Source organism: Bos indicus, chromosome 7 (genome assembly GCF_029378745.1).
Source record: "Bos indicus isolate NIAB-ARS_2022 breed Sahiwal x Tharparkar chromosome 7, NIAB-ARS_B.indTharparkar_mat_pri_1.0, whole genome shotgun sequence".
Taxonomy (NCBI): domain Eukaryota; kingdom Metazoa; phylum Chordata; class Mammalia; order Artiodactyla; family Bovidae; genus Bos; species Bos indicus.
Window position 1 is genome coordinate 93,583,720 of NC_091766.1, and position 23,965 is coordinate 93,607,684.

At 39.7% G+C, this 23,965-nt stretch overlaps 1 protein-coding gene across 7 annotated transcripts in view; it reads right to left on the reverse strand.

Moving 5' to 3' along the window:
- The window catches only part of KIAA0825 (KIAA0825 ortholog), a 430,821-nt gene that overhangs the window by 303,406 nt on the left and 103,450 nt on the right, over nucleotides 1-23,965 (reverse strand). For all 7 annotated transcript variants that reach the window (XM_019965428.2, XM_019965430.2, XM_070792129.1 and 4 more), the window contains one exon: nucleotides 106-267. In XM_019965428.2, the coding sequence (XP_019820987.2) occupies nucleotides 106-267 (162 nt within the window). The remainder of the gene's footprint in view (nucleotides 1-105; nucleotides 268-23,965) is intronic.

The window sequence follows — 23,965 nt, forward strand, 5'->3', positions numbered from 1 at the left end:
TTGTAAATTCTACCACATATATATGTTTTTTCAGGTAATGGTATAGATTCAATTAGCAGGAGGCAAAAACAGAGAGAATTATAGATGTGCAGAAGAGCATTTTACCTGAAGTATTCCTGGGTATCCGGAGCCATAAGAACATTTCTTCAAACAACTCCTGGACATTTTTTTCCAACTTCAAAAATGATTTTACTAGCTGTGATAAGAACTTGAGTTCATCTAAGGAGAGGAAGAAGTTTCTTCCTTTCTGTGGGTATTCAGGAGTAACTGTAAAAAGAGTAGATCAAAAATATTGAACATGTTATATGTTTTCTCATTCAATATTAGAACAATCTATGACTCCTTAAGCCATCAAAATTAACAAGATCCTTAATGATTAAATCAAGTTTTTTCTTTAGTAAATACAGATAAAATCTCCTAGGAGAATCATTCCCCTCCCCCACTGGGAAGCTAGAGATAAGTGTATTGTTTGATGCAAACATGACAATTAAGTAATTATGTTAAATGATGCAGAGTTATTAATAGGAAATGTGATTTGCTGTTGCAAAATCATATCTTATACAATTCTTTTTTTCTTTTTTTTTAAGGTATGGCATAATTTGAATCTAGTCACAAGGAAGTATAAGATAAAAGTAAACTGAGGGATTTTCTACCAAAAAGCTGACGTATTCCTCAAAAGTGTCATGTTAGGAAACACAAAGACTAGAAAATGTTCTAGTCAAAAGGAGTCTAAAAAGATATGACAACTGAAATCAATACATGATCAGTATTTTATCTTATTATAAAGAACATTATTAGGGTAATTTGGTGAAATCTGAGTAAGGAAGACCTTTGAAGAAAGTAGGGAAAGCCAATAGACCATCCATTCAGGTATGACCTAAATCAAATCCCTTACAATTATATAGTAGAAGTGACAAATAGATTCAAGGGATTAGATCTAATAGACAGAGTGCAAGAAGAACTGTGGATTCATAGTTCATGACATAGTACAAGAGGCAGTGATCAAGACCATCCCCCAAAAAAAGAAATGCAAAAAGGCAAAATGGTGGTCTGAGGAGGCCTTACAAATAGCTGAAAAAAGACAAGTGAAAGGCAAAGGAGAAAAGGAAAGAAATACCCATTTGAATGCAGAGTTTCAAAGAATAGCAAGGAGAGATAAGAAAGCTTTCCTAACTGATCAATGCAAAGAAATAGAGGAAAACAATAGAATGGGAAAGACTAGAGATCTCTTCAAGAAAATTAGAGATACCAAGGGAACATTTCATGCAATGATGGGGACAATAAAGGACAGAAATGGTATGGACCTAACAGAAGCAGAAGATATTAAGAAGAGGTGGCAAGAATACACAGAAGAACTATACAAAAAAGATCTTCATGACCCAGATAACCATGATGGTATGATCACTCATCTAGACCAGACATCTTAGATTGGGAAGCCAAGTGAGCCTTAGGAAGCATCGCTATGAACAAAGCTAGCGGAGGTGATGGAATTCCAGTTGAGCTCTTTCAAATCCTAAAAGATGATGCTGTGAAGTGCTGCACTCAATATGCCAACAAATTTGGAAAACTCAGCAGTGGCCACAGGACTGGAAAAGGTCAGTTTTCATTCTAATCCCAAAGAAAGACAATGCCAAAGAATGCTCAAACTACCGCACAATTGCACTCATCTCACACGCTAGCCAGGTAATACTCAAAGTTCTTCAAGCCAAGCTTTAACAGTATGTGCACCGTGAGCCTCCAGATGTTTAAGTTGGATTTAGAAAAGGCATAGGAACCAGAGAATGAATTGCCAACATCTGTTGGATCATTGAAAAGGCAAAAAAGTTTTTCTATTTCTGTTTATTGACTATGACAAAGCCTTTGACTGTGTGGATCACCACAAACTGTGGAAAATTCTTCAAGAGATGGGAATACCAGACCACCTGACCTGCTTCCTGAGAAATCTGTATGCAGGTCAAGAAGCAACAGTTAGAACTGGACATGGAACAACAGACTGGTTCCAAATTGGGAAAGGAGTACGTCAAGGCTGTACATTGTCACCCTGCTTATTTAACTTCTATGCAGAGAACATTATGCGAAACACTGGGCTGGATGAAGCACAAGGTGGATTCAAGACTGCCAAGAGAAATATCAATAACCTCTCACACGCAGATGACACCACAGTTATGGCAGAAAGCGAAGAAAAACTAAAGAGCCTCTTCATGAAAATGAATGAGGAGAGTGAAAAAGTTACCTTAAAACTCAGAGAACTAAGATCACAGCACCCATTCCCATCACTTCATGGCAAATAGATGGGGAAACAGTGAGAGACTTTATTTTGGGGTGCTCTAAAATCGCTGCAGATGGTGATTGCAGCCATGAAATCAAAAGACACTTGCTCCTTGAAAGAAAAGTTATGACCAACCTAGACAGCGTATTAAAAAGCAGAGACATTACTTTGCCAACAGAGGTCCATCTGGTCAAAGCTATGGTTTTTCTGGTAGTCATGTATAGATGTGAGAGTTGGACTATAAAGCTGAGCGCCAAAGAATTACATCCATGGGGTCTCAAAGAGTCGGACACGACTGAGTGACTGAATTAAGCTGAACTGAATAAGGTCTAAAACCTAATGTTATTTATTGCATAACTGTTAGTTTCTGATTTAGACAACTATAAAGAAGGCTGAGCACCGAAGAATCGATGCTTTCTAACTGTGGTGTTGGAGAAGACTCTTGAGAGTCCTTGGGACTGCAAGGAGATCAAACCAGTCAATCCTAAAGGAAATCAGTCCTGAATATTCACTGGAAGGACTGATGCTGAAGCTGATTCTTCCCCACAGTATCTAACAACACTGTTTTAATCATCACACCTCAGTTCATGATTTCTATCTGCCCAAGCATATCTATATTTCTCTGTTAACCACGCTAGGATGGGGTTTTCCCCAGCAGGAGTTCCTTCTGCTTTTGCCTTCACTGAATTAATCTCCTTTTCTTTCTTTCAAGTTTCAATTTGCTCTTCTCCTCCAAATCACCTCTCCATTAAACCTTATCTGGATGCAATCAATCCAGGAGTTTGCTTTCCCCCTTTAAGCTGATCTGGTCTTTACCTATTTGGTTTTTCTGTTTTATCACTGTAGAACTGTCTTACTTCAAGAAATCTGGGACATAAATGTTTACACACAGGCAACTATGTTTAGCTGGCCACCAATTATAGTTATAAAATGTATGAAACAAGGATTATTGTTTTACTATAGAATGAGCTCTATGATTCTTAGGAAATACAAATTTCTCCTAAATCCTAAGAAAAGTATAAAGGAAAAAACTAAATTTGCACTTTAGAGCAAGACAGCATTAAATTCACTATCAACTAACAATGAATAAGTTCATGTAAAAAATAAAAATAACCATATAGCTGAGGGCATTTTCCCCCTATATATTTTACTAATTTTTTTCTAAAATATAAAATTCTATCTATCATTTAGAATATTAAGGACACTTTTTAAACTTTTCTTCATGACAAGGTTTTGAAGACAGTTACTTATTTCTGTGCTGCACTCAGCGATTAGTGTTTTTCCCTTTGTTAAAGGCATTTCTCAAAGATGTAACCATTAGAAAAGGGTTCTATGATCAGATAGATTCAGGAATTACTACATACTAAAATCACTGCAGATGGTGACTGCAGCCATGAAATTAAAAGATGCTTACTCCTTGGAAGGAAAGTTATGACCAACCTAGATAGCATACTGAAAAGCAGAGACATTACTTTGCCAACAAAGGTCCGGCTAGTCAAGGCTATGGTTTTTCCAGTAGTCATGTATGGATGTGAGAGTTGGACTGTGAAGAAAGCTGAGCACCAAAGAATTGATGCTTTTGAACTGTGGTGTTGGAGAAGACTCTTGAGAGTCCCTTGGACTGCAAGGAGATCCAACCACTCCATTCTGAAGGAGATCAGCCCTGGGTGTTCTTTGGAAGGACTGATGCTAAAGCTGAGACTCCAGTACTTTGGCCACCTCATGCGAAGAGCTGACTCATTGGAAAAGACTCTGATGCTGGGAGGGATTGGGGGCAGGAGGAAAAGGGGACAACAGAGGATGAGATGGCTGGATGGCATCACCGACTAGATGGACGTGAGTTTGAGTGAACTCCCGGAGTTGGTGATAGACAGGGAGGCCTGGCGTGCTGGGGGTCTCAAAGAGTCAGACACGACTGAGCGACTGAACTGAACTGAAATATTCTCTAAAGTGATTCACAAGGAATTCCCTGGTAGTACAATGGTTAGGACTCTGCTCTCTTAACTGCTAGGGGCCTGGGTTCAATAATCCCTGATCTAGGGGAACTAAGATTTCACAAGCCACAGAGCATAGCCAAAAAAAATATAAAATAAAAGTTATTCACAGTGCAAATTAGTATACTAAAGTCTATGTAGTTCTATAATAAATTAAAAATGTTAAAGATTTAATGTTTCTCTAGCTTTTTTGACCAATGAACACCAGTTCACCAACATGTCAGTCAACTTCTAAGATTTTCTCAAACAGCAGCTGAGGGGACATTGTTCTGAGGTCTGGTTTACAATCCCACTTGAGTATCTACAGCTGCTGTGTAGTGTTTCCCCCATTTTAGGCCTTTCCTTGGGGGTTCTTATTGCTACTTTTTCCACTCATAAACTCTTGCTCCCAATTGCTGTTGCTGTTTGGGTTGCTCAGTAGCGTCTGACTCTTTGCAACCCCATGGACTACAGCACACTGGGCTTCCCTGTCCTTCACTATCTCCCAGAGTTTGCTCAGACTCACGTCCATTGAGTCGACAATGCCATATAGCATCTTGTTATTTTTCAGGATTTTCTGAGAAACTAATGAAAGTCTTCAAAATTCTTCTAGACTCTCTTATTGAAAAAAAAAAATCATGTAGTCATAGCTTCAGGGCTGAACAGGACCACCTGAAGTCCATCCATGGCTGTCATAGGACACAGTGGTCCAGGACCTTGTGTTTTATTAAAAGTGCAAATTCCTAGGTCATCTCCAGATCTCTTTTAAGCAAATGCCCCAAGTGAGTTTTCTGCACAGAAAAGTTTGAGACTACTACCTGAGGGATCTAATTAAAAACCTTCGTGGTTGAAAAGCACTCTCTAGGCATTAGAAAACTTGGATTTTAGTCTTAGCAAGTCAACTAAAGAGGTGCTCTTATATATATATAAAACATATATTTACATATATAAAACATCAATGACTTAAAAAAAAAACTCCCCATTTTCCAAGGTCACAAAATTTATTTAAGATTTTTTTTTTCATTTTTGGAAGAAATATGGAATGTCTGTTGGGAATTGCTAAGGTAAATGAATTATTATGTATCTATACATTTTCCCTGGGCAAAAGAACTTGTCCTCAAAAAATACCTAAAGAATAATTAGAGTTCTTTAGGCACACTCATCAGAAATGTAAAATGATTTCCTTGAGTTCAGAGACTATGTCCAGTTTATTCACTATAGTACCTGAAGAATCCAGCACAAGGTAGACACTCAAAAATACTAGTTAAAAAAAAAAAAGTATGCAATCCCTAGAAATAGCTAAAAAAAACAAAATAAAAAACAAAAAGATTTCATACTTAATCCCATCAAAACAATAAATATGTAAGTCAACAGACAAATGATTACAGTATTATATATACATTCTTGTCAGTATTTTGACAAAATAGATTTCAAAGTTATTTCTAAAATAGAAAATGTGTGCAAAAGGATATAAAAACAATGATGAAGTGGAAACTTTATAAAGCATAGTGATACAACAGACTAAGACACATTTTTTTGTGTTTAAAAAGTAAAATTATACTTTAGAAAATACTCTATCATTAAAAAATTCACAGATATTCATAGATCTTTTGTTTTTAAAAATAGAAAATCTCTCTCTTCTATTTATATTTATATACACATGCTGTTGCTGCTTAGTCGATTCAGTCGTGTTCGACTCTGTACGACCCCATAGACTGCAGCCTGCCAGGCTCTTCTGTCCATGGGATTCTCTAGGCAAGAATATCGGAGTGGGTTGCCATGCCCTCCTCCAGGGGATCTTCCTGACCCAGGGATAGAACCCAGGTCTCCTGCACTGCAGGCACATTCTTAACCACTGAGCCACCAGGGAAGCCCCTTATATACACATACATACAGACACACACACGGACTTCCCTGGTGGCTCAGACAGTAAAGCGTCTGCCTATAATGCGGGAGACCTGGGTTCAATCATGGGGTCGGGAAGATCTCCTAGAGAAGGAAATGGCAACCTACTCCAGTATCTTGCCCGGAAAATTCCCATAGATGGAGAAGCCTCGTAGGCTACAGTCCATGGAGTTGCAAAGAGTCGGACACAACTGAGCAACTTCTTTTCACTTCACCTCACACACACACACACACACACACACACACACACACATATAGATATATCACTCAGAGGATATATACTATAAATTATATACTTAGAAGTGCTATTCACCCAGTAACTAATAGTTAAAATATTAACTCCATTATCTTGTAGCAAAAATAAGGACACTGAAAATAAATCTAGGACATTAAAGCTCCTCACATTTGATCTGCAACAAAGCAGCTTTTGGAATAAATATCAAAGTCCAGCTAAATCAGACAGACCATAAAAATGTGGGGTGCAGCTGAAAGTACACATATTATTTTCCAAAACCATTAGCAACAGAATTCTTGTTAATGATAGCATTAAGATACAGGAGAAAATGAGAAGCTAGCAAAATCAGATAATCTGAAGCTGGTGGATCAGTATAATAGGATAAAAGGTGCACATTTTCGTTTTCCCAAGAAAAAATGAACACTAGCCACCCTATTATTGACTGTAAATGGATCCATTTTCAGCAAGGAAGTATTCTTGGTGCCACCAGACAAGCGATGTTAAAAAAAGAGGCGACACACTAAAGCTATTGAAAGTCTCATTTTGCCGGATGAAATTCATGACATAATCCAAATGGAAGATATTTGTTCCAGTAAAGAGAACTTTTTAACAATATTGCAATAAGGAGTCAGCAGACACTGCTTAGGAACAAATAACAAGCAGAACCTTCCCAGTACCCAAGTCACTTCCTGAGAGCAGGCGAGGCTGCAGAGACCACTTTAGTGTTCCAGCGGCCAGAAGGAGCCCTGTGCCTCTCTGAGCACCTGTTCCAAGGAGCCACACAGCAGGGAAAGAAACCGGATGCAAACCCTGTATCCCTTCATTGTTATGGGAGCCTGGTTAGTAGACGGAAATCATGGAGGACCTGCAGGCATGGCTTTTTGTCACACTCACCACGAAGAAATCAAAGCTGTTCCCTCTCGCTCTTCCCACAGCATTATTTTCATAACTTTATGTATTTCCCACATCTATATGGCTAGGGAGGCACTTGAGGCAGAGACAAAGAATATTTCTACCTTACTTTTCAAAACGGAATTCAATACCTTATCTCTTTTGACGAAGTTTCTATATGTACCACCCAAAACGGATAGGGTGAAATAAAACTTTAAAATAAACTGAGTGACTGGAGGACTAACAGGAGGAAGTGAAGAACTCTGAAGTTGAGTTAAAGTGCAACCAGACCCAAGGGATACATGAACATCTGGATATGTGGACAATGAGATACCCCGCACATAAACTTCAGGACCCCTTTTCTGCACGGTGAGAGGATGAAAACAGAACTATGGGAAATGCGGAGCCTCAAAAAGCTAACTGAATCTGAATTCAGGAAATGTTCAAACCTTCGAAGATGAAGGTTGGGCTCCCCCTCTCTTTAGCTCTTTCCCTATTTTTGTTTCTTCCCCCATCTCTCTTTTACTTTTTTTTGATGCAGATGATTTTTAAAGTCTTTATTGAATTTGTTATCGTTTTCATCTGATGTTTTGGTTTTTTAAGCCATGAGGCATGGGTTAGTTTCCCAACCGGGGGTCAAACTCACACCCCCTGCCTCGGAAGGCAAAGTCTTAACCACTGGACCGCCAGGAAGTCCCCTCCACGTTTTATTACGCGGCATGCTGCTACTTCTAGCGCCACTACAAGAAGCGTAAGAGGTAGCATAGCCGTTAACAGGGAATTGTGAGACCTGAGGGCCTGAATTCAAATCCTGACCCTGCTCCCTACTAACTTTCCACAAATTCCTTAATATCTTTATGCTTCACCAGCGTACAAGGTTTAACTGAATAAATACAAGAGCAGTTCCTGAGAGCTAGTAAGGGCTGTATAAATGTGTGATGTTATGACCACCTCCTCTGAGAAGCCTGGCCTCGGGTTCTAGGCCAGCTGAGTTGCCTGTTTTCTATGATCCTCCCTATTTCACTGCACGTACCTTTATTTCAGCACTTGCTATATCATTTATAATTATTAGTTTGGGCATTGTCTCCTCAAACTTTAATCTTAAAGGCAGACATTTTCCCCCTTATATTGCATTCTCATTATTTATCATAGTGTCTACTGTGAAGAATGACTTCAAAATGAGAAACACTGGTTAAGTGTCAGAGACAATACCAACTGCTCTTAACTTATTTTATTTGACTTTTTTCCCTGGCCATAAAAAAACTTCTTTAGTAAAATACTAATAGTAAATGAATTTAACATTAACCATTAAATGCCAATTTTAACAGTCATATTTAATAAAATACGTCAATTTTAATATTAATATCTTCGGGAGAAACAACCATAAGCATTATATCAAAGACCTGTAAACTACTTTAAATATCACTGTTATTTAATAGGCTCCATCTCTAAGCTTGAACATTTATAAAGTTTAATGGTTCACTCTAAGATCTTAGATTTTTAGATCTACTTAGTGGATCTTAGATCCACTCTAAGACCTTCCACTGCTGCTTAGCTGTGTCAACCCTTGAAAACATTGGTTTTGTTTCTGTGTGTGTGGTCATCATCTTTTTTAGAACCTCAAAAGCTATGCACCTATGTTCACAGAAACAATGCCTTGCATGTAATTCTAAGAGCTTCCCAGATCCTCTGAAGCCTTTCATTCTCATTGATAACCTGTTAAGGCCCTCTGCCTTGGTTTACCTGACTTGAGCAGAAGTCGGATGAGCAGGTCTCAAGATCTTCCTCTCACTGAGGAGACTTGTATTATAATATCTTCTAGAAATTTCTACTTCCCCTTGCAAGAAGAATGGGTTCTACTTCATAATCTCATCACTCATTCCATATGATAAAAGGTCTTGAAAGATTTAGAGACTACTCTGCCCACTAAGACATAGGCCCTGGGTATGGTGAGAAAATAAACTGAGGAGTAATAACTAACCCTCTTGCTGCTCATGAACTTACATAAACACACAGATTAGTACTAAGTGGCCACTGCTTTGATAGTGGGACATGATGACCAAGTCACTCGATTAGAAAAGACTGAATTGCTAGTATAATACTAGCAGTGCAGACCATAGCTGCATTTTCTGTATCTTCTTTCTGTTTTAGGCCAAGAGAGTTGTTATGCTTAATTTTGCACCCACTTAGAGGATTGGTAATTATGGTCTAAGACAACTATACCTATGGAGAGAATAAATGCTCACAACCCACCCTCAGCCCCCATGTGACTTGGAGATTTGCTATTCCCTTTGGCGGGGTGCACATAGCAAATATCTTCTTGCTTCACATACACTGGCTGAAACGGGGAGATAAAGTCATCTTGAAGCTATTCTTCTGGCTCAGTGAGAAACTAAAAAGAATCTGCTTCTATTATTACCCTTTTATGATTTTGGGGCCAACACCGGCTCCACTGGGTGCTACCTAAATGTACTGCTAAATGATAACAAAATTCTCCCACACTCCATCCCATCTTCTCTGGCAGCAGCTGTCAGTATCACGACGACAAGGGATCAGACTTCTCATCCATTTGCCAAGGGTAGATACTTGGGTACAATACTCCTGTCCCTCTCCTATTTTCTCTCTTTGTTATTTTGTTTACCTGACTGAGAACATGAGAGAGAGAGTATCTGACTCCTGATGTAGCCACTGTTATTTGAAGATGCCAATCAAAGAATGGCTTACATTTGAATTCAGCCAAAATTGAGAAATGTACCCAGGACAAATCTCTGAGTATTTTCCCAGCTGACTTTTGCTTTATGCTGGTTTAACTCCCAGTTATAAATACACAGATATGCTGACCCTCTTAAAGAGCATCGTAATAAAAAGACATCTCTAGTGTAATGAAATAAGGTTTAAATTTTAAGTACTGTATGCTAATGGGACATTATTAATGAAATATCTTCTTAATATCCTTTTCTCAGTCTCAAATTTTGGTAGAGTTAATTATATCTATTATCATAGGTGTTACTTTCTATTATCATGACCAAAAATTAACCTATAGAAAAATCTTGAAGTTAACAATTCATTTTTACTACAGTCTAAGGTTGTATCTGAGAATCAGTATTTCATTTTTTTAAAGATATGCCATGATAGAGATATTACATTATCAGTTTGTAATTAACATGTTAAAAAATGAATTCTAAAAATTTAGCCTTAGAATAAAATAATGCCATTATCAAAAAGAGGGATTTGAGATACCTGAGTATATGCTTCCTAATATAATTCTAATTGAATCATAACCTTTCAAAAGGGATTGAACACTTTTCCTCTTTTATACTATTAAAAAAATAAAGAGTAAGATTCTCTTAACACTTCTTTATCAGGTAGGAAAATTATAATACTTGTGAAGATATGTTAAAATGAATATGAAAAGAGATAGCTGTGGTGATAATAGTATCTTGTACCCACCTGGCAAGCGGTATTCACGAGCTCATTATTCTAAAACAGAGAGGAGGGGAGGCCTTGGACTTAGGGAAGCCATTTACCAGGTGTGATAGCTCCTCATTGAGCAAATTCTATAGTTATTTTACCTTATTAGCTGCCTTCCTCACCTAAGGAATAGTTATCCAGCCATAAAGGCAAAGTCATATTTCCTTCAAACTTTAAATATGACTTTGGGGACCCTTGGGAAGATATCATCTTTTATACTATCTTCCCTCGAAAGGCCTACAAGCCACAAAAAAAAAAAAAAAAAAATCTTTAAGTGGGTTTCACTTGCCAACTCAACAGAGATTTGCCTTGTGCCTATAATGCAAGAGGCAACCATGTGCCATATACCACGGGTGATGAGACACGAGAGGCAGACAGTGGCATCAGAAAGCAGGCTAGGGGTGACGAGCCAGGGCTAGGCTTCACACCAGTCACCATCAGCTCCTTCGGCCACTCCTGTCTCTTCAGAGTAAATTCACCTCTCTTCAACAATTTAAGTTCAGGTAGGAAAAAAGGCATTAGGTTCAATATATACGGGAAAAAAAAAAAAAAAAAAACCCTCTGAGTTGAGAAAATTCCATGGATAAAAAATTAATTGAAGACATTATCAGGAGTTTACTGTCAACCTATTTTGATATAAATGACCAATGCTGGGCTCTGTTGTTCTAATTTATTTCAGGAAAATATTTATGATTGAAAAAAGGTAAATAAAAAATACATGAAAAATTAAACCGAACTTGGCTTTTCTTTGCATATATAAATACTAGATGTCTTTGATTTTTATATTATAATTAAAAAAAAACTTCCCTGGTGGCTCAGATGGTAAGAATCTGCCTGCAATGCGGTAGACTGGGGTTTGATAACTGGGTCGGGAAGATCCCCTGTAGAAGGGAATGACTATCCACTCCAGTATTCTTGCCTGGAGAACTCCATGGACAGAGAAGCCTGGCAGGTTACAGTATGTGGGGTTGCAAAGAGTTGGACACGATTGAACGACCAACACTTTCACTTTCACAAACACAATATTTTAGAACTCATCTTGCATTGCATTGGGTCCAGTACTACTGGTGCCTGGGTTGTGATGTACAGAAAGGAAGATAAGAGTAAGAAGAAAGACATCAACAAGTCTACAAATAATAAATGCTGGAGAGGATGTAGAGAAAAGGGAATTCTTCTACACTGTTGGTGGGAATGTAAATTGGTATACAGCTACTACATAGAACAGTATGGAAGTTCCCTAAAAAGCAAAACTGAGTTACCAGTAATCCCACTTCTGGGGCATATATTCAGAAGAGACAAAAATGTTAATTTGAAAAACTACACGCACTCCAATGTTCGTAGCAACACTATTTACAATATCCAAGACATGGAAGCAATCTAAATATCTGACAAACAAATGGATAAAGAAGATGTGGTACATTTATACAATGGAATATTACTCAGTCACAAAAAGAGTGATACAATGCCATAGAGCTTATCATACTAAGTAAATCAGAGAAAGACAAATATCATATGATATCACTTATATGCGGAATCTAAAAAAATGAGACAAGGGAACTTATTTACAAAACAGAAACAGACTCAGAGATGTAGAAAACAAACTTATGGTGACTGAAAGGGAACACGGGGGCATAAGTTTGGGATTAACAGACACAGTACTATATATGAAACAGATAAACAACAAGGGCCTATTATATAGCACAGGGAACTATATTTGATACCGTGTAATAGCTTATAATAGAAAAGAAGATGAAAAAGAATATATATACTCAGTTATATACATATATATGTATATATATGTATATAGATATGTATATATTACTGAGGGCTTCCCAGGTGGCTCAGTGGTCAAAGAATCTGCCTGCCAAGAGACCTGGTTTGATCCCTGAGTTGGGAAAATCCCCTGGAGAAGGGAATGGCAACTCACTCCAGTATTATTGACTGGGAAATCCCATAGACAGAGGAGGCTGGTGGGCCTACAGTCCATGGGTTCACAAAAGAATAGGACGTGACTTAGTGACTAGACAACAACACATTCACCGAACACATCATATATGGTAAAAAGCCTTACATATGTTATTTCTAATCATCACAGAAACTATCATCAGGAAAGAGGCTCAGTAAAGGTAAATTATTTATCAGTGAAGGACAATGTGAAAGTATTCTTTAAGAAAAACGGCAATAACACTGATTTTCAACTGAAAAATAAAGTATCGATACTATGGAAGTCAGAAGGTGATTCCTCTGAACAGCTTGACTCTAAGATCAATGTAAGAATAATATAGACAATTTGATCCATCAGTAAGAGACAATTCGTACTTTTCCCAGAATTGGAAACCACCTTTTATATGTATCTTTCTTTCAAACATCAAGTTCTAACAATGATAATAGAAAAAATTAAATAATGTTCATTTTGTGCCAGATACTGTTATACGCATTCTTGTACTTGTGCTAATCCTCTAAACTCTGTGAGGAAAGCCCCAACATTAGCACCTACCTTGAAAGTATAAAGATGTTAAATAAATTGCTCAAGATCACAAAGCTCGTAAGTAACTTTTTAAATGGGCTTGTTATGTTAGGATCAATCTATAGCAGGCAACAGAATTATCTGGACAGTTGTTAACACACAGGTTGGTGAGCTGCCCCCAAAGCTTCTGATTCAGTGAGTCTAGGGTGGAGCCCAAGAATTTCTATTTTTCACACGCTCCAGGTGATGCTGCTGCTGATTTAGAAACCACACTCTGAGAACACTTGCTCTGTAGCTTCTCTTTCTTTTTTTGTACTCCCACCTAGCCATCCTGTTTTCCATGTATAAGGCTTTGCTTCAGGATAAACTCTCACCAAAATTCATACATATAAGCTGAAAGAAAATGGCCCTCTAGTCATCCATTTATTGGATATCTTCACTTTTTTGTCTGCCCAGCACCTTATTCCCTCTTCTAGTAACAAGCTGGTCCCTTGGCTATTCAGAGGCCTTCGCTGAGATATTTTGAACAGAAGGACCAGGGGAGTTTTTAGGATGTAAGGAAGAAGCTACCAGGGGTCACCTACTTTGTGGAGAGGGACTGGTCCAAGAATGAAGTCATCACATGGGGAGAAACCAAGACAGCTTGAAAGCTAAGTTCCATTTGCTCAGGCCTCCAGAAATCCTCCAGTTTCTGTCCTTCCAGACATTTAATTGTTAAGCTTTTTCTTCTACTGTGTAAATTACCACATACTCCTTTAGTCACAACCTCTCCCTTTCTGCATAAGAAGCAGAGATGAGGAGTGGAGGAAAGAACACCAGCAGGTTCAGAGTCCTGGCTAATGCCTTCACCAGTAACATACAGACTAGTTCCTGGGTGCGAATCACAGGTATCTGCAGGGTCTCCAACAAGCCACAGTAAACCTCTACGGCTTCTGCGATCTGAAGTTCAAGGGAAGTACTTTCCCTTTATTTCTGCCTGCACAAGGTCTACATACCCTTTGAGGCCAAACTCAAGTCCAAATAATGTTTCTAACTTGCTCTTTCTACACTAAAATCTCCCCTCTCTGAATTTTTCATATACTTAAAGTTTTACACAAATTACTTGGTGATTAACTTAATCCATGGAAAGCTTTCTTCCTCTCATGTTTTGTGGGTTAGTCGTTTTTACCTCCTATATTTGAAGGTGATACGGACAGAGTATAGGAACAAGGTAGGTGATTAAATAGTTAATTCCATTAAGGGATCAGAAGTACAGGAGAAAGTATGGGAGATGCCTGTTTGTTAAAGATCACTCTAGAAAGCAGGTTAACTTCACCACAAAAGCCAAGCATGTTTGCTTAGCAATAAAACCATACAAGCATTGAGACATGCCCCCAAAACAATAAAACAATGGTGGACTGAGACCCCCATCCTGCCCAGTAAGATCGGTAAGTTAATAATTCTTAGGACATGCTTCTCTGTGCACACTAAAAACAAAAATATAGGGGAAGGCGACTATACACTGAAACCCAAGATGATCTACCATATTTTAGTATATGTCACTGCCTTTTCGCTCATTTCCATTGTGCAATGACAGTCCCAATTTGACCAGATAAGGACAAGAAAACTCCCCCACTCAATGGGGAGGAGGAACTGATGATGGAAACATGTTTACTCAAGAATGAGGAAAAAGGTGATTCTTCCCCTGCCCACTTAACCTTTGATTATAAAACTGTAACCTACTACGTTCTTCGTGAGCCACTCCCTTGCCCACTGGCTTGTATCTCTCTCACAAGCGTGCTATATTAACCAACTCTTTTCCTTACCTATCACTCTGCCTCTTGTGGAATTCTTTCTGCACCAAAACAGAAGAACCTGTGCTCTATTGAGTACAGAGATGTGTCCTGTCAGTTTCAAAGGCACTTGAAGGCAAAAATACTGGGTTGGTACAAAAGTAATTGTGGGTTCAGACTGTGAATTTTAAATCAGTATAACTAGGCTTAAAGACAGGAGAAGGCAATGGCACCCCACTCCAGTACCCTTGCCTGGAAAATCCCATGGACGGAGGAGCCTGGCAGGCTGCAGTCCATGGGGTCGCTGAGGGTCGGACACGACTGAGCGAATTCACTTTCACTTTTCACTTTCATGCATTGGAGAAGGAAATGGCAACCCACTCCAGTGTTCTTGCCTGGAGAATCCCAGGGACGGGGGAGCCTGATGGGCTGCCATCTATGGGATTGCACAGAGTTGGACACGACTGAAGCAACTTAGCAGCAGCAGCAGCAGGCTTAAACACATCTTTATTAATCAAAATAGGACCGTGCGGATCACAATAAACTGTGGAAAATTCTGAGAGAGATGGGAATACCAGACCACCTGACCTGCCTCTTCAGAAAACTATATGCAGATCAGGAAGCAACAGTTAGAACTGGACATGAAACAACAGATTGGTTCCAAATAGGAAAAGGAGTACGTCAAGGCTGTATATTGTCACCCTGCTTATTTAACTTCTATGCAGAGTACATCATGAGAAATGCTGGGCTGGAGGAAGCATAAGCTGGAATCAAGACTGCCGGGAGAAATATCAATAACCTCAGATATGCAGATGACACCATCCTTATGGCAGAAAGTGAAGAAGAACTAAAGAGCCTCTTGATGAAAGTGAAAGAGGAGAGTGAAAAAGTTGGCTTAAAGCTCAACATTGAGAAAACTAAGATCATGGCATCTGGTCCCATCACTTCATGGCAAATAGATGGGGAAACAGTGTCAGACTTTATTTTTCTGGGCTCCAAGATTGCTGCAGATGGTGACTGCAGCCATGAAGTTAAAAGACGCTTACTCCTTGGGAGGAAAGTTATGACCAGCTGAGACAGCATATTAAAAAGAAGAGACATTACTTTGCCAACAAATGTCCGTCTAGTCAAGGCTATGGTTCTTCCAGTGGTTATGTATGGATGTGAGAGTTGGACTATAAAGAAAGCTGAGCACTGAAGAAGTGATGCTTTTGAACTGTGGTGTTGGAGAAGACCCTTGAGAGTCCCTTGGACTGCAAGGAGATCCAACCAGTCCATCCTAAAGGAGATCAGTCCTGGGTGTTCATTGGAAGGACTGATGTTGAAGCTGAAACTCCAATACTTTGCCCACCTGATGCGAAGAGCTGACTCATTTCAAAAGACCCTGATGCTGGGAAAGACTGGGGGCAGGAGGAGAAGGGGAAGACAGAGGATGAGATGGTTGGATGGCATCGCCGACTCAATGGACATGGGTTTGGGTAGACTCCGGGGGTTGGTGATAGACAGGGAGGACTGGTGTGCTGCGGTTCATGGGGTCACAAAGAGTCGGACACGACTGAACTGAACTGAACTGAACTATCAATACATTTTTGCCAGTGAGAAATAAGTTTATTCCTGCAGTGTAAAAATTGTGCTTCAGATTTCCACAAATTCTTCAAAAGCATTTTCTGCCTCCTGCTGGGTGTGGAAGCTTTTTTCCTGCAAAAAGTTGTTGAGATATTTGAAGAAGAAATAGGTTGGTGAGAGGTCACGTGAACATGGCAGATAAGGCAAAACTTTGTACGTGACCCAATTCACTCAACTTTTGAAACACTGGTTGTGAGAAGAACTGGGTCCATATTGTTGTTGACAATGATGGCTGTAGGCTTTGCAGTTTTTGGTGCATATCATCGATTTGCTGAGCATACTTCTCAGATGTAATGGTTTCTCTGGGATTCAGAAAGCTGTAGTAGACCAGACTGGAATCAGACCACCAAACAGTGACCAGGACCTTTGCTGCAAGTTTGGCTTTGGGAAGTGCTTGGAGCTTCTTCTCAGTCCAAGCACTGAGCTGGTCATCATATAAAATCCTCTTTTTGTCACATATCACAATCCAATCGAGCAATGGTTCATAGGTTGTTGTGTAGAATAAAAGATGACGACACTTCAAAATGACAATTTTTTTGATTTTCGGTCAGCTCATGAGGCTCCCACTTATTGAGCCTTTTCACCTTTCCAATTCGCTTCAAACGTCAGACGACCCTAGAATGGTCGATGTTGAGTTCTTCAGCAACCTCTCATGTGGTTATATAAGAGGATCAACTTCGAAGATTGCTCTCCATTGGTCGTTGTCAATTTCCAATGGCTGGCCACTATGCTCATCTTCAAGGCGCTCGTCTCCTTTGAAAACTTCTTGAACCACCACTGCACAGTACGTTTGTTAGCAGTTTCTGGGCCAAACATATTGTTGACATTGCAAATTGTCTCTGTTGATTTTGGAGAAGGAAATGGCAACCCACTCCAGTACTCTTGCTTGGAAAATCCCATGGACGGAGGAGCCTGGTAGGCTACAGTCCATGGGGTTGCAAAGAGTTGGACACGACTGAGCGACTTCACTTTCACTTTCTTTCTTTGAACAAGAAAATCACTTGAATTTGCTTTTTTGTCTAACATCATTTCTGTAGTCTAAAATAAATATAAAATAAACAGCAAGTAATAAGTCATTAGCAAAAAAAAGTTAGAAGTGCACATTAAAATGATGTACAACATAACCACATTTATTTAAGAATGTATTCCTACATCAAACAGCAAAGTTCAACAATGTAAAACTGCAATTACTTTTGCACCAACCTAATATAATTTAGGCTTTAAATTGATTTCAAACTTTAAAAAAAAACAAAAACAAACAAACAAAAAAAACTACTTGGAGAAACGTAGTTTTTCCCAAAAGAAATATTGTTTCAGAGTTGAGTTGAGGGTGGGGGTGGGTAGCAGAGAGTAGGACTGAGCTATGGAATAAGGCATCTTGTAGGAACTCTCTGGGCTGAGTGATGAGATGGGAGAAGCTGGAAGGATTGAGAAACAAGGTTTGGGTTTTCCTTCCGCTTTGCCTTCCACATAAACCCTCCATGTATGCACTCCCTATTATAAGAAAGCACCAGAAAGCGAACACAGTTGCTCATCTCTGCCCGCCTCTCCAGATCCTGCCTATTCTGCAACCAACACACTTCCATTTCATCGTGTTCATTCTGGACAGAAGTCAAAAGGAACCCCTACCAGCTGGAATCACTTTCCCAGAACTTTGCAACTGCTTGGCTACATAACTCCCAAGCAGCTTTTCATGTATTCATATTTTATTTCTCTATCTAGATGAGAAGTAAGGGTCTGATGCTTTTGGAATTCCCATTAATCTTAGCACAATACTTGTTAAATAGCAGGGGCTAGATTAATAAGCTGATTAGTTGGTTACTACAATATACCTCCAGATAGTGATTTATTTCAAGAAAATGATCCCAGTTAAAAAAAAATTCATGGAACTCCTGTTGTGCATTAGGCAGTGGATTGGGTGCTGGGGAAAATAAATAATGCTTGCCCTTGAGGTGCTTAGTGTCCATATGGGGAGACAGACCCCTAATTAGATATTTTAATAGAATATGCTAAGAGCTTTGAGAAAGGCATATGGAGATGCTGTGGGAGCGTGGATGAGGGGCCCTGGCCCAGAGAAAGCTTCCTGGAAGAAATGACACATGAGCTGTCATAAAAGATCAATGGGAATTAGGCGAAGAAGGGGAGGAAGAGGGTAGGAGGTGGGAGACAACGGAGCATGAGCAGGGGTTTTCTGTCATTTCTGTATTGCCAGAGACAGAAAAATACGAGGTGAGGAGAGGCAGGGGATGAGGCTGAAGGAGGCAGGTGCCAGGTCAAGGAAGTCTTGCTAACACTAAGTAGCTGGAGGTTTGCTCCTGACACTGATGAGGAGCCACTGATGAGGAGTTTAAAGGATGAAGAGCTTTAAACAAGGGAGGGATGAGGGCTGGGCAGATGTTTTACAGGAAAACAAGAATGAGGAATCACAAAGGGAAACAAAACTATTTTAACAGTCTGAATGAGAAGTGATAAAGATCTAAACTACTCCTTGATGACAAATGCAGAAGAAGAGATAGACTTGGAAATATTCAGGCAGTCAGGAAAAACACAGCAACTTGGTAATTCTTTTGATTGGGGGGGGGGGCAGTAGGGGGGAATGAGCCATAGTTGGCACTTGAATGATCCTTAGTGGTCCTAACTTGGATTGCAGGAGAGGACTGGGATCAGGGCAATGGTGAGGAGGTGTGATTTGTCCATGCTGGGTGTGGAGTGCCTGTGCAACATCCCAGGGACCAGCTGAGCAGAGGTTAAGCTCTAGAGTATGAAGCTCTGGGGTGAATCAGGGCTGAAGCTAGATCAGGCGGTCCTTCATACATAGAGATGGTCAGAGTCAAGATGGTAAACAAAGGAGATATCCACATATGTCTATTATTTTAATTTAGTCTTATTTCCTTACTTCTCATTTCTAAATTGAAAAAAGTATCACACTTTCAGACATCATTATAGGAAGCATTTTAAAGATAAGATGATGTCTTCAATGAGAAATTGATTTCCAAATAACAAACATGCAGCCTTTTGTCATATACTGGTGCTTAGGAACACTGTATTAACAGACGATGGCAAGTCACTTTGTCAGATTAATTCACACAATGACAATAACAAAGCACTTAGTTTGTCCCAAACACTATGCACAATATCTATATTAATTCTTAGACATTATGAGGTAGGTTTTATCACTATCATCTCTATCTTGCAGATTATGACTCACACTCACAAAAAATTACCTATCCAAGGCCAGAAAGCTGCCATGTGGCAAAAATGGAGTGCAAAGCAAGTGTGGCTCCACAGCTCCTAACAGAACCAGGCATCCAGCAGGAAGTGCCCCTCCCTCACCCCCAGGCGTTTTTTGGGTTTTTTTTTTTGTTTGTTTTTGGCAGTAGCAGCAGCAGCTGTGAGAGGATGGCCGACAAGACAGCAATAGCCTTGATACTCCAGAAGGAGGCAGGCCAGCACAGGAATTTTAACACATACACTCAAAATCATAATTAATGAACTGATGTCTAAATGAACACACGTATCAATCTAGGTATTCACACTTAAGAATCTGTGTAGCTAAAACCGAGTATTACTGATTTTGGAGGGCAACTTGAATTTACATATCAAAATTTAAATTAGCTTCCTCTTTGGCCCAGGAATAAGTCTTCTGGGAACAAAGCTTTCAAAGATATACACTCAAGCATACAAAGAAAAGAAATGGGGAGAAATTCTAATATCTGTCAATAGGAGCTAGTTAATTAAGTAATTCATATAATCATACAATAGTTTACAGCTTGTAAAAAGATGCACTTTGTATATACTGAAATAAAAGAGATCCATGGCATAGTGAAAAAAAAAAAAAATTGCAGGATGTACATTCACAGTACAGGCACATGTGTAAGTACAGAAGGGTACACACCAAGCTACTAACAGGGAATCACTTTAGGATGGCAGGATTAAGGGTAGAGAGGGTGAAAGAGGCCTAACACTTTATTTTATATACTTCAAATACGTGCACACACAAATACATGTAACGGTGGACAGGTATTGCTTTGGGGGGAAAACTGTTTTCTAAATCCAGTCAGTTAACACTATGGTAAGATTACATATAGCCACATGCACATGAATTAGGCTACACCTACACAATGGAATATCACGGCCCTACTGAAAAGAACATCAGAACAGATGGCATGGATATGGGAGGAGATCATGAAATACTAATTGGAAAAAGGCACAATGAAGAACAGTAGCCTGATCTCATTTAAAAATACAAACCTGTAGATTAATTCTGATACGTGCACACGAAAAATCCTGCAATGTGCAACAAACTGTGAGTAACAGTGGTGATCTGGGGCATCGGGATTGGGGGGAGGAAATGCGAGATCTTTGACTCTCTCCTTGTATCTATTTGATGTTTTAATTTTTATAATGAAAATGTATTACTTGGAAAAGTTACCTAATAAAACATTCTCATTTCATATTTTACATATTTGGTATCACAAAATCTTCAAATAGGCCCCAGAAAAAATTTCAGATTCAAATGTCTATGAAATAATTCAAGGCACACTAAAGGAAAGGAAAGTGAAGTCACTCAGTCGTGTCCGACTCTTTTCGACCCCACAGACTGTAGCCTACCAGGCTCCTCCGTCCATGGGATTTTCCTGGAGTGGGTTGCCATTTCCTTCTCCAAAAGGCACAGTAAAGACTGCTGCTAAGTCACTTCAGTCGTGTCCGACTCTGTGCGACCCCATAGATGGCAGCCTACCAGGCTCCCCCATCCCTGGGATTCTCCAGGCAAGAACACTGGAGTGGGTTGCCATTTCCTTCTCCAATGCAGAAAAGTGAAAAGGGAAAGTGAAGTCGCTCAGTCGTGTCCAACTCCTAGCGACCCCATGGATTGGAGCCCACCAGGCTCCTCCGCCCATGGATTTTCCAGGCAAGAGTACTGGAGTGGGTTGCCATCGCCTTCTCCGACAGTAAAGACTGAACAACAACAAAAATACCTACGGCTGATTCATGTTGAGGTTTGACAGAGAACAGCAAAATTCTGTAAAGCAATTATCCTTCAATAAAAAAATAATTGTTTTTAAAAAAGTAAAAGTACTTCAATATATTTTCAAAATCTCAGTTTCTCTCTTCCCACTCCCACAAAGTAAATTTAAGCCAGAGACGCTCCTGGTCTTCGCTTTGGATGCAGAGTCACCTTTTCTCCAGTCCCACCTCCCCTCTCATGAACGTAGAACTCAGCTTCCTCTTTTAACTGGAAAGGCCCCTCGTGAGACCCCACTGCCTTATGAACGAGGGTTCGGGCTCCCTCCTTACTGTAAGGCTGTAATAGGAGCCTCTCGCCTCTCTTCTACGTCTCCCACAGCACTCCCACCACTTCTCCACTTTTGTGACAACCTCATCCCTTCTTCTAAGCTCTTGCCCATGCCTTAAGCATCCCTCTTCCCTTTTCTGACTGTCTTTGGAGAAGACCAACTCAAGAACCTCTCATTTCTCCCAATGGTTCCATAGGAAAGCCCTGTCTTTTGAGAAACATATGGGTTTCTTCCTAATGAAGAACAGCCCACTTTGCCTTTTGCAGCATTCAGCATCTTCCAACGAGTCACAGGTCTCGGAGCGAGACTTCCTCACCATTCGCCCAAAGTGCCGAAGGACATACTTGTGGAAAATGCCTACGGTTCAAGCCTGCAAGCATTATGATCAGCAAACATGCACCAAAATTCAAAGGAACCTAAGGGAGAAACAGCCTCGATTAGATCAGCTTATGAATCATTCTGCTTTTGACAAACGATATAAAGAGGATTCTCAGAGTCACTAGTATCATTTGAAAAAGGCATTTATGTATAAAGTCATATTTCTCCAAACTTTGGTTACACATAATAGAAAACAGGTAAACCTGAGCAATAAATGGGAATTTCCCATAAGATGTGGTTCTCGTCTCCAATAGGTAGAGGGACAATGGACAAGCTGGAGTGAAAATCCCTCTGTTTAATCATCATCTGAATTTGCAAGTGGATCCGAAAGCAACCATTTACAGTTGTTTGGCGAGCCAAGATCCCCAGTTTGCTAAAGTGAGACTCAATATGTTTGGAATTTCACTTGGAGCCGAGAAGCCTCCAAAAGCATGTGATAAATTGGGGCTGCAGCTGTGCCCCTATGTTTTCATCACAAAGTGGCTTGAATGACTCCACAGTGATATTAGATGAGCAATCTTAAAAGACCTTAAAAGCCAATGTTCAAGATCAAACCTAATAAGAGTATAAAATACATCAGCTCTACCACACCATCAGCAGAGATGAGCTGCATCAAGCTGTGAACATAGATAACTTAGCAATTCTTATTTGATGACTACAGAAGCAAATATCAAACTGTGTTAAAATTAACACAAAGAAGGTCACGTATCTCTTTTTTCAAAAATCTTACATAAAAAACAAGGAAATAAAACTATAACTGAATAGAGACTTCAAGTTCTTAAAGAAAAAGAGCTAATTAGAAACAAACATACTACATGTAAGTAAAGAATCATGTATAGAATAAATTCTAAGCACAGCATTTAAAAGCACAATATACAAATTTCATTATGTTAAGATTTCAATAAAGAAACTTTTGCTATGGTGTTGAGTAAATTCATGATATTTAATATTATGTTGGGGAATTTGAAAAATACAACTAGTTATCAGCAATCAATTTGTTGACTTTGGTGTTCCCAGATGCCACTGGCTTGTTGTTCAGTGGCCCAGTCATGTCCGACTCTTTGCGACAACTTGGACTGCAGCACTCCAGGCTCCTTTGTCCTACCTCCCGGAGCTTGCTCAATCTCATGTCCATTGAGCCAATGATGTCATCCAGCCTCTGTCGCCCCCTTCTCTTCCTGCCCTCAATCTTTCCCAGAATCAGGGTCTTTCCAATGAATCAGCTCTTTGCATCAGGAGGCCAAAGTATCAGAGCCTCAGTGTCTGCATCAGTTCTTCCAGTGAATATTCAGGGTTGATTTCCTTTAGGATTGACTGGTTTGAGCTCCTTGCTGACCAAGGGACTCTTAAGAGTCTTCTCCAACACCATAATTCGAAAGCATCAATTCTTCAGTGCTCAGCCTTCATTATGGTCCAACTCTCACATCTGTACATGATTACCGGAAAGACTATACGGTGAAGTGACGTCACTCAGTCATGTCCAACTCTTTGTGACCCCATGGACTGTAGCCTACAAGGCTCCTCCATCCATGGGATTTTCCAGCCAAGAATACTGGATTGAGTTGCCATTTCCTTCTCCAGTAGAACTTCCTGAACCAGGGATTGAACCCAGGTCTCCCACATTGTAGGCAGACGCTTTACCGTCTGAGCCACCAAGGACGTCTCTGGTCTCTATAGCTCT